Source organism: Heterocephalus glaber, unplaced genomic scaffold (genome assembly GCF_053883595.1).
Source record: "Heterocephalus glaber isolate CG9 unplaced genomic scaffold, H.glaber_assembly_v1.0 deba00000546, whole genome shotgun sequence".
Classification (NCBI taxonomy): domain Eukaryota; kingdom Metazoa; phylum Chordata; class Mammalia; order Rodentia; family Bathyergidae; genus Heterocephalus; species Heterocephalus glaber.
This window is the reverse complement of record NW_028258147.1, coordinates 22,781,879-22,799,812: the sequence shown is the minus strand read 5'-3', so window position 1 is coordinate 22,799,812 and position 17,934 is coordinate 22,781,879. Positions and strand designations below refer to the sequence as shown.

Here is a 17,934-nt window from a genome sequence, read left to right as displayed (position 1 = left end):
TAGAGGTCCTATTTGACCCAGATATTCCTCTGCTTGTTATCTTCCCAAAAGAATTAAAAGAATCATACCACTGTGATATATGTGCACCCATGTTCATAGCAGCACAGTTTGTGATAGCTAAAACTTGGAAGCAGCCCAAATGCCCATCAACTGGAGACTGGATAAAGAAAATGTGGCTTTTCTATAAAATGGAGTACCACTGATCCATAAAGAATGTGAAACTAGAAACATTTATAGCCAAATGGATGCACATTGAGGCCCTCCTCTTAAGTGAAATAAATAGGACACATGTGTGTAAATACTGAATAGTTTCTCTGGTGTGAGAAACTGAAAGTGTAAATAAGGATCCAAATATAAAATAGATAATGTGAAATAGGAAGAAAAGGTCCAAAGCAGAAGGGGAAGTGAGAGGGGTGGGGGAAAGAAGGGAAAGTAATAAATATGAGAAAAGGAAAGAATGAAAACAAAATTTTTTAAAATAGGGTGGGGTGGAGGGGTGGAAGGGAGGGCAGGGGAATGGGAAAAAAAAAAGCACCAAGATGTATTGTGTAAAGGTACAAATTCCCAATAATGAATGTCAACATATTGTATACATAAAATGTAGTGATGAATTAATGGGAAAAAAGACTATTACATGTCATTATTAATTTTTCAGTATGATTTGATTCCCTTGATATACTTTAAATTATTTTAAAGGTATAAATATTTAAACACATCTCTAGTCAAAATTAGAAAAATAAGAAAAAAATCAAAATATATTGTTAGGCTATACTTAGTGTTTTATTAAATTTATTTTAGTACTCTGTAAGGAATTGGGATATTTATGATATTTATTTATTGTCCACAAAAATGTTGTCTCTGTATTTAGTTTTCTAACTGTATATTTCAATCCAGTAATACTTTTCTTTTTATATGCCCTCCAAATTTTTAGTTGATGTTATATTTTCTATTTCTGTTATGGTTGGAGAAGAATCTCTTTCCTATTATAGTTGAAGATCATTATTGCTGGTGAAAGGGATATTCAAGCAGAAAGAAGCTCACCAAAAAAGAAAGAAAAAAGATAATTGTGACAGAGTAAGAAGCCAGACACGTAATATGACTTCTGATTCCCTCACTCCATAGTGGATATAAAAGTTCAGTAGAGATTAAACACAGAGAGGAGGGGTACCTGCCTCTCACCTCAAATCCTAGTGAAAAGGACTTTAATTGGCCCCTCAGATGAAGTAGTACATGATTCTGTAGTTGGCAGGTGCAGTGAACTGGTGTTGTCTCTTGCTTGAGTAATTTGAAGAACCAGAGAAAGACTGGCCAGATACTAAGAAATATGTTGAAGTAGCTGCAGATCTGTATGTATGTCCAGGGTAAGATACCATGGACTACAAGAATGCCATGAACAGAGAGCCAGGATATGGCCATGTAGGTGCTGTTCATGAAGCCCCTGACCAGCCTCCACACCCAGAACAGGAAACAGACCTCAATAGACTTTACCTGAAGAAGAAAGAAGAGAGAAAGAAAGAAGCTGCAATTAGTGCTTTTCCTAGAGAGAGGATGTAAGAGTATCTATAATGATGAAGTTGGAATCCTTGACTTTTACATGGAAGTGTTCATTCTAATTACTGAACTGAGATTGCATCTTCAAAATATACCCAGAAAAATAAACAAACAATGAAGTAGCTTCAATTTTTATCCAACCTACAAGAAACAATTAGACTCAAATTCGCATTCTTTTTGTCTGTCAGGTTACTTACTTATCAGACTAGGCTGGAATGCAAACCATTTATCCATGTTTGAAATTGAGATATGCTGCCCACAAGCATTGCTGCTTCCTTGAGGACAGAGGTCTATATGAGGAAGGGCAATTTACGGGTGAAAAGCACAGGTCCAGTGCCCAATTCATAGGCTTATTATGTTCTTATGACTCTTGTTTTTATTGTTTTTTAGTGAGTTTCCTGAAAAGGAAAGTTTATGTCCTGAAGCTGCAGCGTTCTTTCTTTCTAAGTACAATTTTCAAATTATAACTTTTCGTGTCTCTTTTTTATTTATTTTATTGTGCCTCACAAGGAGCCATGTCTTGGCTCATTGCTCCTTTTGTTAACCCAGCAGAATCAGCAGCTAAGTTCCTAGGACAACATATCCCAATACTAGACTCTTTCCACTGTCTAGAACTAGGGCAAAAGTACAATTATCAAACCCTCTAGTTCCTTGAAGTAGTTTTTCTTCCATCCTGAAACTATGACCTAACCACGTGTCCTGATGTGTTTTAGGCTTCCATGGCTGAGCTTTACCTTACATTTGTTACCAATTCCAGATGAGCCAGGGTTCTCACTCTACGGCTATCCTAAGCTCAAGTGTATCCCCAGCTCCAGTAGTTGCTTCTAAAACTAAGATGAATCTCTGAGTGCCCTAGAATGCCAGATTCTCATCCCTTGACTGCTTCTCAGAAACTACACAGTCTCCAAGATTGATGTTGCAGCTATATCTTCCAGAGTTGAAATGTGAACTTTTCTCTGGGACATACAAAATCTCTCACTCTTTCAAAGTTACCACATCTGCCTCTCACCTAGAACCTGGGACCTTACAAAGTATTTCCATTGATAGGTTGTAGGTATTTTTGACTCAAAATTCTTAAAGTGGCAGAATATAAAGCATTTCCCATCTAAAGTCATCTGACAATAGGTGCAGAAAGTTCTCTCAAGGAATCCTTGAGCCTCCTGGCAACACTGAGTTTTAGGTCTAGGGTTGGGAGCTGGCAGATAACCGCATTGGAAATTTATGATAGGACTAGGAAATGAGTCCCATCTCTGTGAAGTTGGGTCATTTCTGGCCTTTCAGGGGAATCCCCCAGGCTAGTGATTCATTTCTTAAAAGGTTCGGGAGGAGTAGGGGATGGTTCCTCCAGTTTAATTCTGGATCATTTTAAACGCACAATGACCTAGTCTTGGGATCCAGTTATTAGACAGCACAGAATGGGAAGAGTCCTGCATGATAACAAGCACAGTCTAGTCTTTGTGAATTGGTAAGCCTCACTTTAAGGACAGAAGGCCATGGGGGAACTGCTTAGAGCCTCACAGATGGTAGCCAGGCTGCTTCTGTTCTGACTCTGCTGACACATCAAAGAAAAGAAAATCATCAAGTAAGATGGTGAATAGCTTGCAAGGAGCTGCTTATTTCACCACTGTACTTCACATTTCCTATCCTATTTTGTACCTCCATCTGGATAATAGATTATTTTATGTTCTAGCAAAGCTCAGATGGCAAATTCCTGCTTCTGGATTAAAGAGTGATTTAGTGATATTGTATCACTTAGCCTAGCCCTAGCCTAGCCCTCTAGACCAAGTTCCTAACTAGATCGACAGCCTTCCCCTCCACCTGCCATGATCCTTTAATCTCCAACATATTGTCTGGGTGACCAATGATGTGAAAAGCTAGTTCAATCAAGTACAGTGGACCCTTGCCTTACAAACTCAATTTGTTTTCGAGGGCTGGTTGTAACTCAAGTTGGTCAAGTGAAGGCTCAGGCTCCTCTACACAGCCTACAAAGTCTCTTCTGTATAATTTTAGGCCACACTTTCTTCCAGGTGGACCTCAGTGTCCTTAGACATTGGCCCAGGATTTCTCAACCCCACAGAGGAAAGGATGTTGTCACGTTCCTTCCAGAATTAAGGGTTAACTCTGTATCTAGACCATCTGGAAGCACAAGCGGCTGGTATTTGGGTTGTAACTCAAGACACTGGTCATTAAGTTAAAACTAAAATTCTTATCATCACTCAAGTTGTTCATATGTCAGGCTGGTTGTAACTCGAGGGTCCACTGTAGATGTTAATCAATGTCCGTGCTTCTCCACTCTGAGGATCTCTCCTGAATCCAAGCCTGATTTATACATAATATGGGGAAAAACCCTTCTCATGGCAGACATATGTCACCAGCACCTACCAAGGTGACCAAGTACTGCTTCAACAATAATTAATATATTTTAAGATTGGCATGTTTTAAAACTAAGTAGAAATATTTCTTAAAATCACATTTTATGCTATTTGCAAATAGTTTTAAACAACAGGAGATACAGGGTGGCTGAGATGATGAATGCCTAGAGGTTGAAAGCTGCCAGATCACAAGGCAGGTCTGATATGCTAACACAAGTATAAAGAGATCATTTTGGCAAAAATTTGAAACTTATACTGGAGCAAACCAGAACTTTCAAGAGGAGGTAAAAAGAACAGATAAGAAATCATGGGAAAATAGGAAAGAATTTTATAAGGCAAAAGCAGTCAAAATGAAATAAGTGGATGGCTATATAAAATACTGGGAGGAACTGGCAGGACTTAGAGACTAATTGGATGTGGATATGAGGAAGAGTAATCAACTAAGAGTGCTACCATTCACATACACATGAACAGAGGAAATAAAGCAATTTGGAGGGTAAGTTAGGACTCTGATTTGGACTTGAGTTTGAGGAGTCTATGAAATTATATGTTTAGTACATGACTGCATACATGTGCCTGGAGAGCCACAGACATTTAGGCTGAGATAGATATTAAGAATAAGTAGAAGAATATAGCTGACATCCCAAATGTAAATAAGGTTACTGAAAGTAGGAAACAGAATGGGTAGTGAAGTACAGAAAGATGGGTTTGCAAAACATACCAACATAGCAAGATGTGAACAGAAAAGAAGCAAGAATACGAAGAATGCTACACAGAAGCTAAAGATGGAGAAAATAAAGGAGTAGTTAATAAATGCTCTAAAGATCAATTAAAAATGTCTATTTCTTGGACAATATGAAGGTCTTTGTTGAGTCATTAAGAACATTGTAGGGAGAGCTGTGGGTAAAACTCACATTGCCATGGATAGAAGATATATTAGAAGCTGGAAAATGGAAGACTAAGATACTTGATCATATATATATATATTACATATATACATACATGTCATATACATCATATATTATATATTACATATATATATATATATGCCTCTCTGTAAGGATTGAAGCATTTCACTACCTGATAGCATTGAAAATGTTCATTCCATATTGTGAGGGAAGTATCAGTAGAGATATTGGAAGATAAAAATTTGATACAATTACAAGAGTTTGAGCCAGAGCTGATGTTGAGACCTGATTTGGGTCTCAAACTGGTTAGACACACAATTTCTTAGACATAGCTGTGCCATTTTGGAAAACGTACCTAAGTTCATTGCATGTTTCCTCATTTATAAAACAAAAGTAGCTGCTATATAATGTGGTTTGGAAGATTTAATGAAATCATGTATGTGAAAGTGTTTAGCACAGTACCTAGAACACAGTAAACACTCAATAGATTATAGTCATGATCATTTTTATTGTTATTATGGATAAAGTTGTTTTATGTGGAAAGGAAGAAAGGAATCTAAAGATTAGGGCTAGAGCAAAAGAGAAATATCTCTTCCAACTAGGCAGGAGAGAAGGGTATATCAATGCACATGGATATGAATTACAAATGAAAATTCCTACCCCATTTTTTTTAACCAATACTTATTTATCAAGGGTTCACTACAAGGATTCTGAAAAACCTAGAAATATCCATTATAAAACTGCATTAAAATGGCATACATCTGAAATTCAATATATATAAAACAAAATGCTTAGTGAAAATGTATTGTGCTGTCTGAATTCCAAGCCAGAAGACAAAAAAGTTAAGAAAAATGTCCTCTATGGAGTATAATTAAATTCAATACTGTGTCTGAAGATTTTTCAGTGTTTTGTGGCACGGAGGATAAAACTAATGATCCACTACAAGATTAAAACTGCTTTGAAGTATTATGGTTTATATTTAAAATTAATGAAAATTTTGCTCAATATATTGGTAACTATTTTAATATAAATTTAATATAGTTACTTAACATGGAGTAAATATTACTGGTCTGAAGAGATGCCATATTCCTCATTTATCCCTGGCACACGGCTAAAAGTCTTTAACTTGGGAAAAATCAGTATTTTTAGGACAGGACTGCTCAATAAAATTTACTAAAATTATCCACCTAAGTTTTTATGTTTTTAAGTACAAAATTCTAAAATACTGTGAGTTGATCACTTAAAAAAATTGGTCAATTTGACTTTTTTAATCAATCAAAATGTTTTATGTATTAGCTATTAATAAAACTCCTCAAAATTCTTGCTGGTTAGCCCACAATTTTCAATTGTGACTCTGCTTTTGTCTAAGTAATAATATTTCCTATTAAACATAATATAGATTACCTTATCAACAGAATGTCCCTCAAACAATTTACTTCTTAGAGTTCTCTGTATTGCAATTAGAGAACAGAAAGGAGATACTCTGAAGATGAGGTAAACAGTTTTCTTGGCTTGGCCTTTACCTGTTACGTTAATGGGCCTACTGTTCAGACTTTACAATTTTTTAATTTATACTTTAATATGTTCCATTTGTGATAAATCTCAAATTTGTCTACATGAAATAATGTAAAATGAATGAGATTAAATCATACTGGAGGCATGATGGACACGGACTCCAACCACAAGAACACCTTTTTTGATGACATTAGCTATGTTTTCATGTAAATCAGTGCAACACAAGTTTTCCTTATCTAGTCTTGACATTTACTAATCTTTTAACTTCAAATATGTTTTCCTCTTACTTGCTTAGTGATAATCTTGAAATAATATCCATTTAAATATTATAAAAATGTAGTAATTTACAATCAAGTCATTCCAATTCCTTAGGATTCTTAATTCACTTGGTCAAAGATATTTATTAAACACCTTTCATGTGCAAGGTATTCTTCTGGATAACCATGTGCAGAAATATCAAAATGTGTAAGCCTCTACTGACAAGAGATGACGACAGTCCAGTAGTTTCCAACAGAGATATTCACAAGTACTGACAGATCAAACTCCTTTAAGCAGTTACTGTCAAATAATCACATGGTTTAACATTTTCTTCTGGCACATGTAATATTAGCTACCACATCACCTGTAGAAAGCTAATGTAGAACATTACTTCAAAAGAGACTAGGCACTCAATGTGAAAAGAATGTACAATATATGAAAAAGTATCCCAAACAGCAAATCTATATAAGCCAAACAAAATAGTTAAATAGATTCTAATGAATCTAGATTTCATTAAATATAAATGTATTTTAATTAAGAATGTAATTTTTAAAGTGCAGAGGTTATGAAAACATTGATTATAAAAAATTCCTAATAAAAGGTCTTTTCCACAGAATTTTCAATTTATTAAGAGCAAGATATAATTGCAGGGAAAGATAAATCCAACATTCCTAAGGAAGAACAGCTTAGACCAGACCAAACTAAAAATTTTTGAAGGAAATGACAACATAACTAAAAAGCTACAGGGAAATAAAGAACTTCATAAATTAATATCATACAGTGATGTACATTTTTTGAAAAGATGTTTTCAGGGGATATTATTTTTGTGATTTTGGCGAAGTTATAAGGAAACAAATATTAAGATGAACTATGTGAAAAATATCTCCATGATGTCTCTTTCTCTTTAGTAGAATGGTAAAGGGTTGCCCTAAAATAATTACTTTTATTTCAAGTAATTCCTTCATGAATACATGTCACACAAAATGACAACCATAGGCAAATTAGTTTTGTTAAGATTTAAAAAAAATTTTCAGGTTAAAGTAACTAATTATTTTATCCCTTTAACTACATTAGTACTGTATTAAAATTGGCATTTTCTCATCCTAGAGTCATTTATAGTTCTTTTTTTGGAAGGAAAATTCATCAAATTGGATATTCAATAGCTTTTAGTAAATAGGTTGGTTTATCTCATTTTCGGCCCAAAGACCTTTCTTGGTTGTTCTTTCACAGAATATGACTATAAATAGTACATATATTAAAAAAGTTAACTTTGGAGGTAAAAAATTGTTATCTTTTAATTAGTTTTTAGTAATAACTTAATACTACATTATAAAGAACATAGGATATACTTTTATATTTATTTGCCTTTCTTACAGAGAAGACATATGCTTTAGTTAAAGCTAATTTGGTGCCTATTGGTTGAGAAATTTAAAAGGAGATTTTATTGAACATTAACTTTTTTGATGCTATAAGTTAATGTTTGTAACACGTGGCTTTTCTATTACATAATTTTTGAAAAGAACAATAATGAAACATTATACTATTTCATTTAATAGTACTAATATAAATACTTCACCAAATATTGGAAATTTTCAAAACAACCTGCCACCAAAAATGAATTTTAAAACATGGTCTTTTTTTATAACTTTCACTTTTAATATATTCAAAAGTTCAGTAACTATTCATTGCATATTAAGTGAAAAATTAATTTTTAACAAAATTTTATTCAAAGTATTTAAGAAAATCATATTTGAAACATAGAAATAATCAGACTATAACAATGCTGCACAGATCGTGGTATACAAGTTCTCAGATACTAAGTGACTTCTTCTTAACTAAACTTCAATTTTTTTTAAGTCACCAGTAGAAAATGGTAGAGGCATTATTTCTTCTTTCTGAATTGGGAAAAATGGCTTCAATAGTGAAAAGTTACTCTATTTTAAAAACAAAGATTATCTCCCAATTTAAATATATTCCCCTCTTTCTCAAAGATGAAAATTTAGAGTGCAAGGATCACTGGAAGGTAATAAGAAATGAATTACCTCTTAGGAGATAGCCTGATCACTGCCTATTTTACTCAGATAAAACAATGAATTAAAGTTGAAAAATTATAACCACATTATTATGCTTAACCGAAACTGCAAACATGAATATGTTTTTACATATTGCATGCATACAAGGAAAAATGACTTGTTTCCTATCCTTTTACCTTCAGTAGAAAAAAATTCATCACAAATGGGAATTTTAAAAATAATTTTCATAGCACAACACCACAGAGATTAAAATGTTTTCTGAATACTTAAATGGACTGAATCGGACAATGAGAAAATGCTAAATTTCTTTTATAAGACTTTTTGAAAGGAAAGAATTTATTGGCAAGAAACTTGTAGCTTGAAACACTGTTCATTAAGAAAACATTGTTACCCTGAGAAAGACTCTTAAAATTACCAGTGTTTTCAGACGCCCTCAGTATGCATGAACAACTGGTTGGCTCTTAGCTTCTTGTGGTTACCTACATGAAGAATGTTTTGATCTAAAAAGGAATTTGAGCTTCTCTACTACACTGGTAACAGTTCACAACCAAAATATCCAAATGTGATGGAGGGCAAGCAAATTTTGCATTCATTTTGGGTAGACCTCTTCTTTTTCTAAGAATGTTTATAGTTCTCCAAGTAGCCTTGGACTCAAACCTAACTGTTCACACACACACACAAAAGTTAGTAAATTGGTAGTTTTAAAATAGTAAACAAATCTGTTCCATCTACAATCTCTAATATATGCCTAGAAAACAAGGCATTAGTAATTCTTCACTGGCCATTGTAGGGCATAGACAACTGTTTTCTTTCTAATTAGAGGCAAATGCAAATATTCCTGAAAGTGCAGTTATTTTTAACATCTCTTATACATTTACACAGTCAGCACTGATGACTTCCTACATACTTTTAATGTAAAATAAAGCTTATTCCCAACACCTCCAAAATCCCGTAATTACTTGAGAAAAGACAAAGTGAGAACAGCTACAGTAGTAGCAAGATATTTTCCACAAATAAAAATACAGCATACAAAAAAATGGCAAGTTAGTGATAACTGGTAATATGAACTCTCAATAATACCCTGCTTTGGGTTCCAAATTAAGATTTGACAAGTTTAAAGCCTTGTCCTGTGTCCAGCACAGTAGGAAGAAACCAACGCATTTTTAATCTTTTCAAGCACCTAAAACAAGTCTTGCAGATCCAAAAAAGGTTCAGACCACATAGCCAATTTGCTAAATGCACAAGTGGATATGTAATACGAGGAAAGTGTAACATCCAGTGCTTGGCTACATCGCTTCCTGTCGGCAAGTGCAGAGTGTAGTCACTCCAGCGTTTTGACACACCATACAATGCTTTCACTGTGCGTCCCTTTTCAGTCCAGCAGATGTTATTGCTGGAATTGCAATTGTATTCAACCCAATCTTTTGTAAAGTCACCCAGCTGTGGTGGGTCGGCTTCTTCAATATCTACTATCTTTGCCATCTCTGCTCCTTGCACTGCAATATACTGGTCATTAACCTTTCTCACTTCTTTGACCCAAGGGGTTGAATTCTCAGTGTCTAATATGATAATGAGCCGGGAACAGAAGGAACCATTCTTTTCTCTCCACCATTCTAAAAGCGTGTCAAGGCGCAGTATATCTCCACCTGTGGACAAGAAAAAGTTCAATAGAGCAATTCCTGAACCCTCTCGTTAAGAATTCTCTCGCAAGTTATTTTCTTTAAAATTCTTAGAATTAAACATGTAAGCAAAAAATATGAAAATATCTCAAAGATACTTTCAAATTGTCTTTGCAGAAGATATTTTTAAAGATAGATTTTCATCTTCAAGTTTATAAAGCCATCCTTACTACTAACATAAAAAAGGAATATGCTATGGTAATTTAAGAAAATTGTTTTACATATTTATGCTTCTTGATTTACAGAGTTTATATTCTAATAAACTCATCATCAGCTGAAAATACTGTTAAGTCGATTATGTATTTAATAGACTTCAACCAACAAGCATTACTGTTGACCAATACAGCACACTGTAGAATGGCAGGTGTTTACCTTCAGGACTGAGAGGTCACTGGGACCTGAAGCTCGCCAACATTGCCTGGTTTCCCTAGAGAGATTATTGTACTGCGTAGTTGCTAGCCCAGGAAAAGAACAAAATTCAGATTCAAAGTATGTTTTCTACTGACAACAAATGGCTTTTGCACTACTTTAAAGCTAAATTAAAATTATACAGAAAGCTAATATTCTATACTGGGGTAGCAAACTACAGCCCACGGGCCAAATCCAACCTGCCACCTGTTTTTATGGAACCTAAGAGCTAAGAATTGACTTTACATTTTTACACAGTTTAAAGAAAATCAGAATATTTTGTGACATGATAATTACAAAAAATTTAAATTTCATGTATTTCTATAAATAACATTCTATTAGAACATAACCACTCTTACTATTTACAGTCTCTGTACGTTGGATTTTGCTCTATAATGCCAAAACTAAGTGGCAACAGGGATTCTACAGTCCAAAATTTAAAGGGCCAAATATATCTGGCCCTGTGAAGAAAGTTTGCTGGCCCCTGTTTTATACCACTCGTGATACAATATTTCCTTATCTTCATAAGTAGGTACCTAAGTGGACAAAAAAAAATACTTCTTCTTTCATATAACAAGAAAGAGTTTAAGAATGGAATTATATAAGTTCTATACCTGAAGATTGACAAAGAATTTAAAACCTATACCCAGAAGTCTAAACACATTTCTAATTTCATGTGTATGTTGGGGTGTGTTAGGGGATGGAACCCACAGCTCTACCACCACATCACATTCCCAGTAAATACATTTCTAACCTGGAAACCTGGGCTCACTGTGAATTGGGTTTTTTTGGCATTGATTTTAAATTTTAGGAATGTTACTTTACTTATTTTGGCCTGGCATGGTGGTGCATGCTTATAATCCCAGCACTCAGGAAGCTGAGGCAGGAGGATTGCTGTGAGTTTGAAGCCAGCCTGTGCTACATAGTGAGTTCAAGGGCATCCTGGCATAGAGAGCAAGACCCTGAGTCATAAACAAAGAAATGAACATTACTGATTTCAACAACAGAGTTTTTCTGCCACTCTGTTCAGTTTTGTGCTCCTGGTAACAGCTACCCTTCCCTCACCCTAGTCCTGCCCCTATCTCAATGATACAGAGACATAATCATTCAATTCTGGGAATTTATATTAAAAAAAGAACAGAAATGAAGACAAAACAATTGCCTACAGAGATCTTCTCACTGCTATCTAAGGCACTATCAAATCTGAAAAGGGGGAGTGGACATAAATTATGGTATAATCTTAGAGATTTTATCATGAAATATTTATTTAAAAATTTATGAGTAAACAGAGTATAGTGTTGCACGCCTGGGACAAGAGGATCACCATGAGTTCTAGGCCAGCCTGGGCTATGTAGTGACTTCAAGACCAGGCTGAATTACATAGCAGAACCCTGTTTCAAAAAGCAAAACAAAAAATTGAAGAGAAAATGTCTATGCTTGTAGAAAAAAATGCAAGAATAGAAATGTGTCTATAAAAATTACAGCAGTATTACAAACTGTGCTGCTATGAACATGGGTGCACACAAATAGCTGTGGTGTGATTCTTTTAATTCTTTTGGGAAGATACCCAGCAGGGGAATAGCTGGGTGAAATGGGACTTTCAGTCCTAGTTATTTGAGGTATCTCCATACTGATTTCCACAGTGGTTGCACCAGTCTACACTCCCACCAGCAGTGGAGCAAGGTTTCTCTTTCACCACAGCCGTGCCAGCATTTGTTATTGCTTGATTTCATGTTAGCAGCCATTCTTTCTGGGGTGAAGTAGAATCTCAGTCTTGTTTTCATTTGCATCTCTTGAATGACCAGTGATATTGAACATTTTTTCATATGTTTATTTTCTATTTCTACTTCTTTGTCTGAGAAATGTCTGTTCATTTCAGATGCCCATTTTTGGATTGGGTCTTTAAATTTCAGAGGTCTGATTTTTTAAAATTCTTTATAGATTCTAGATAGTAGACCTTTGTCTGAGGAACAGCTGGTAAAATTGTTTTGCTACATTGTGGGTTATTTCTTCACGCTGTTGGTGGTTTCTCTTGCTGTGCAGAAACTTTTTAATAAGAAGAGATTCCACTTGTTGTTTGTCGTAGTTAACATGCAACTGAGGTTTTGGTCATGAAATCTTTTCCTATGTCAATGTCTTCAAGAGTTCTACCTAATCTCTCTTCCAACTAGTTTAGTGTTTCTGTTTTAATATTTAGATCTTTAATCCATTCTGATTTTAATTTAGTGCATGGTGAGAGATATAGGTCTAGTTTTAATCTTTGGCAAGTTGAAACACAATTTTTCCAGCACCATTACAGTTTGTAATAGCTAAAACTTGGAAACAGCCCAATTTCCCACCAACTGGAGGCTGGATAAAGAAAATATTGTGGTTTTTTTTTTTTATGAAACATAGTACTACTCAGCCATAAAGAATGAGAACTAGAGACATTTATAGCTAAATGGATGCACATTGAGGCCACACTCTTCAGTGAAATAAATAGGACACACGTGTAAATTCTGAATAGTTTCTCTGGTGTGAGAAACTGAAAGTGAAAATAAGGATCAAAATGTATAATAGATAATGTGAATTAGGAATTAAAGGTCCAAAGCAGGAGGGGAAGTGGGAGAGGTAGGGGAAGAGAAAGAAGGGAATGGAATTAATATGAGAAAATGAAAAAATGGAAACAAAGTCTTTGCAAAAAGGGAGAGATGGAGGGGTTGAAGGGAGGGCAGGGGAAAGGGCAAAAAAAAAAAAAAAAAGAACCAAGATACATTACATTAATGTACAAATTTCCAATGATGAATGTCAGTATTGTATACCTAAAATGTACCAATAAAATTTTTGAAAAATTAAAGCTTTAAAAAATACTCATCTAATTTTCCAAAATTCTCACATCGAACATATATTACCTTTATAATATAATGTTTTAATATGCTATAAGTCACTAGCACAGAATCCAACAACCTAACGTCAGAATACTACATTTCTACCAAGAGCAATCACCCCCATTGTTAAAGTATCAAAACCAGAGAGAGAGAAAATTTTATATCATTTGGACTGTATTAGTGATATGACCTTAGAAGCCAGGCTAAATCACAATCTCTATGTACAATGAGTTAATAATCCTTTAATTATTGGCCCATTATATCAAAGACTGACAATGAAGCCTGTGTTTTACAAGTAGCAGTGATGCCCATGTGAGGCAATGTCTCAGAGACACTGCTCAGCACACAGTCCCCACATGGCACTAACATGTCACTGCACCAGCACCTCCAGAAGATCACACTTCTTCAGAGATGGCCGAGTGTTAACCTACATTACGGCCAGCTCTATGATATTTCTCCAGAGATCAGAGGGTGACACAGATTACAAGAGCTATTACACAAATTCCATCTACCACAAAATAGCAATGCTTAACATGATCCACAACTACTTCAATATTCTTTAGCACATTCTACCCTCATTCTCTAATATAAATGCGCTGCAGACACTGGCACAGCAGATTAAAGCCTTTTAAATGATTTTTCTTCTCTTGTTTTGTTTTGCTTTCCTTTCTTGTATGAACAGATTCTACACTGCGTTTGGCCCTTGGCCCAGATACAAAGTACTTACATTTATCTGAGATAACAGTTATCTGATGCATTTTAAATAATTGAGACTGCTTTTTAAAGGCTTTATCTGTGATAGTTTTATAGATTATGTACATTTTTCATTTAGCTCTGCTTCTCTTATAATTACCTAATTGTCCTTTACCCTAATGCAAAGAGGCAAAAAATCAGGTCACATAGGATAAAACTCCATAAATATAAAAGTATGTATTCTAAGAAAGACTGTAAAATATGGGGTGCTAGGCAAATATAGATTCTCATTTTCCACAGCAATATTCGGTTCTAGACCTAGTATTAAATTGTTAACCCAAGTAAAATCCAGTCATGATGCTTCCTCACTTCAAAAGTTGCTGCAAAGATAACTATTAACAAATTATCAAGCTTAAATTATCACTTGGTTTGGAACAGATTAATGCCAGGTGCTACAGGCCAGGCATGACAGCTGATGTAGTTGCTGAATCATGGGATGTTTTCTTTTATTATCATCTCTTTTACTTTTTATAATAAACTGACAAAGTTACACTGGGGTAAATTTTCTTAGTTAATAGAAGAATTCTGTAAGTCAATTTATTGGTAGTATGCTTCTAAACATATAAAGCTATCATCCCAGAATGTGACTGATATGTATTTACTAAAATTATAACGCTATTTTAGTAGAGGTAGGTCTTTATAAATTATTCCTATTTCATAACAAATGAAAATTTAAGAATACACATACATATGTATTCTAAGACAGGGTCTTACTAAATAGTCTAGGCTTGGCTCAGACTTGCTACTTAGCTCAGGCTGTGGCCTTGAACTGGTTATCCTCTCGTCTTAGCCTCCTAAGTGCTGTGATTACAGGCATGTGCCATCAGCACATGCTTTATATATTATTTATCCTGATGTCTCTTAGTTTTCCTAGGAAAAGAAAAAATGGATATAAACACTAATGAGTAAGCTTGATGCCTAGAATTTATTTCCAAAGCCATATTATTAACCACCAAATTATGCCTTTTTTCCCCCATCTGATTTAAGAAGAGTTTTTATTATAAGTATTGTAGTAAATTTTCAATAAGCAGTCCCTGGATTTAGGGCTGAAATTTTATTTCTGGAAAACTTTTGATTGACTAGAAATTTTTCTTCTGTGTTCAGAGTTAAAGTATACCAGAATGTTATACTTTACCTGGAACTGAAGAAAACATAAAGTTTCAAAAGCTATTTCTACATTGTGATTAAAAATAAATGATTTCATAAACTATGTTCATGTAGTTTTAGTGTTAAGTGCCTTCTTGTACTTTCTACTTTTTAAAAAATGGGTGATCCATGCTAACAAAAGTACTTCACCAGAACTTGCCATTTCTCTATCATCATGGGGTTCTTCCTTGGTGGCAACATGAACAGAAGGGGAAAAATGCACCTCAGGAGCCAGGCCAACCTAGGCTTGAGTCACAGCTCTACTATTCATGGTTCTATCACTTAGGGGTACGGCCACAGATAGATATTCACATAACCACTTTCAGCTCCATTTCGTTCTTTGAAAAGTGAAAATAATAGAAATGATGGCATCTGTCTCAAAGGATTTCATATGAACATGAAATCTAATACTGTTTACAAAGTACTAAGCACAGTATCTGAGGCTTAAAATGAGCCTAGTAAATATTAGATTAGTCCTTCTAATCAGCCCTTGAATTATTCAATATTTATTTTAAAAATAGAAAAATTGCAAATAAAATTTTCTTTATGAGAAAACCCTAGTTACAGAGTTGGCATGAAATCAATGAGGTCATACTGGTTTAAAGTCATCTCTGCTTTAACCTTGAGTTTGTTTCCTTCTGGAGCTCTTATATTGGCAGTTCGGCCTCTGTTCTTTTTATACTTACATTTCTTTGGCCTGAAAAATACATGTTTCTACTTATATTTTGACTATTTTATTATTATATTGTGTGTTCTTGGTTTAAAACACCTAAAATCTTTTATAGAAAAGGTAGGCTATAACTAAATTTAAATGAATTATTTCTACTATAAAATAATCATGTTCCTTTTTTCATGATTTATTCATTGTTTTCATCCACCTATAAATAGCTTAAGGATCCCATCTATGCTCCAGACTATTCTACATAATACTTTATAAAACAAAATCCTTTACTTATGGGATCTCTATTGCAGTTGAGAGGGCGGACAAACAAGTTTATATAGAGTATTATAAAACGACTTCATTTTCTTCTTGGCAGTGCTTTCTTTATTTCCATAATGTATATAAACCGAAGTTATTTTATGTTTTTTTTCAACAGATTAAAAGTATTTTTAAAAAGTCCAAAGTAATGCTATACAATTTTATTCTATTTTATATTTTTGAGGCAGAGTCTTGCTATGTAGTTCAAACTGGCCTCAAACTCACAGTAATCCTTCCTGCCTCAACCTCCTGAGTGCTGGGATTACAGGCGTATGCCACCACACCCGGCCTTTATAATTTTATACTTTACAATGAAATTCAATGATCATTCCATATTGTCCACTCATTTTACAGATGAGAAAACTGAAAAGGGGTACCTTGCCTAGAATAACATTGTTGTAGCAATGAGGGGACAAGTGAAGGTCTCATAATCTTGCATCACTCCCACTATATAACAATGCCTACAGTTTAAAATTCTGGTGATCATCTGAGCATAGTGGCATTTCCCGTAATCCCAGCACTCAGGAGTCTGAGGCAGGAGGAAAGTGAGTTGGAGGCCAGCCTGGACTACATAGTAAGACCCTGTCCTATCTCAAAAAATTTGTTTAGTGAGCTTTCTAACCTAAATAAAACTATATATGTGAAGGCCTATTGAAATATACATCTTATAGTATTTAAAGACTTAGTACTAGTTAAAGAAGTTTGGCAGCTTCTAAAAAAATTGTATTCAATAGCTCTGAAAATATTTTAAAAGGAAACTGAAATCAAACATCTCAAATCAAGCAGATTTTTTCCAATTACTATGAAACATAATCCCCAAAACCTTACTGAGGTATGGTAGAGCAAAAAATAGTCACACATATTCTTGGGCACCATGAAGTGACAAACTAGGAAATTTAATATCTCTATATGGAGAAGATTTCCATGAGTATGTGTATCTTCACAATAGTGAAATTGCCACAGGTGATTTACCTGCTAGAGCCCACTCTCCTGAGCCATGGGTGTGCCCACTATAATAGAGAACATATGTATCATGTCTAGGTCCATCCACAGTCCGAAGTTCGAGGAAAGCTTTCAGTTTGGAATGTAGAGTATCAAAAGACAGTCCACTTGTGGAATAGTCACATCCATAGGTTTCAATCATATGATATGCAAAAAATCTTTGGATAGCGTTGAGCATGCCAGTAGACCTCAAATTTAATTCCTGTACATGTTCTGGTGGAAGCAGTGTTGGCTGACCATCAGGACTAAAGAAGAAGAAAAAAACTATTATTTTGGTGTTTAAAAATTATTATTCAATGTAATATTCTCATGTGTCATTAATAATTAAGAATCATAACACACAGTTTCTATCTAAATGGAAGGATTTTTAAGAATCATCTTTTCTAAAATATCTATAGTGCTAAGAGTTAAGCTTGGAAAATCAAAACTTAATTTTTAAAAATTATATTTATCAATAAAACAA

The 17,934-nt window shown here is 34.4% G+C and overlaps 1 protein-coding gene across 3 annotated transcripts in view; it reads right to left on the bottom strand.

Annotated features, from left to right (window-relative positions):
- Window positions 1-5,319: 5,319 nt before the first annotated feature.
- The window catches only part of Tmem168 (transmembrane protein 168), a 35,214-nt gene continuing 22,599 nt past the window's right edge, over window positions 5,320-17,934 (bottom strand). For all 3 annotated transcript variants that reach the window (XM_004865285.3, XM_004865283.4, XM_004865284.4), the window contains exons 4-5: window positions 17,442-17,716; window positions 5,320-10,283 (exon numbers count right to left, since the gene is read on the bottom strand). In XM_004865285.3, coding sequence (XP_004865342.1) covers window positions 9,736-10,283; window positions 17,442-17,716 — 823 coding nt within the window. In that variant the 3' untranslated portion in view covers window positions 5,320-9,735. The remainder of the gene's footprint in view (window positions 10,284-17,441; window positions 17,717-17,934) is intronic.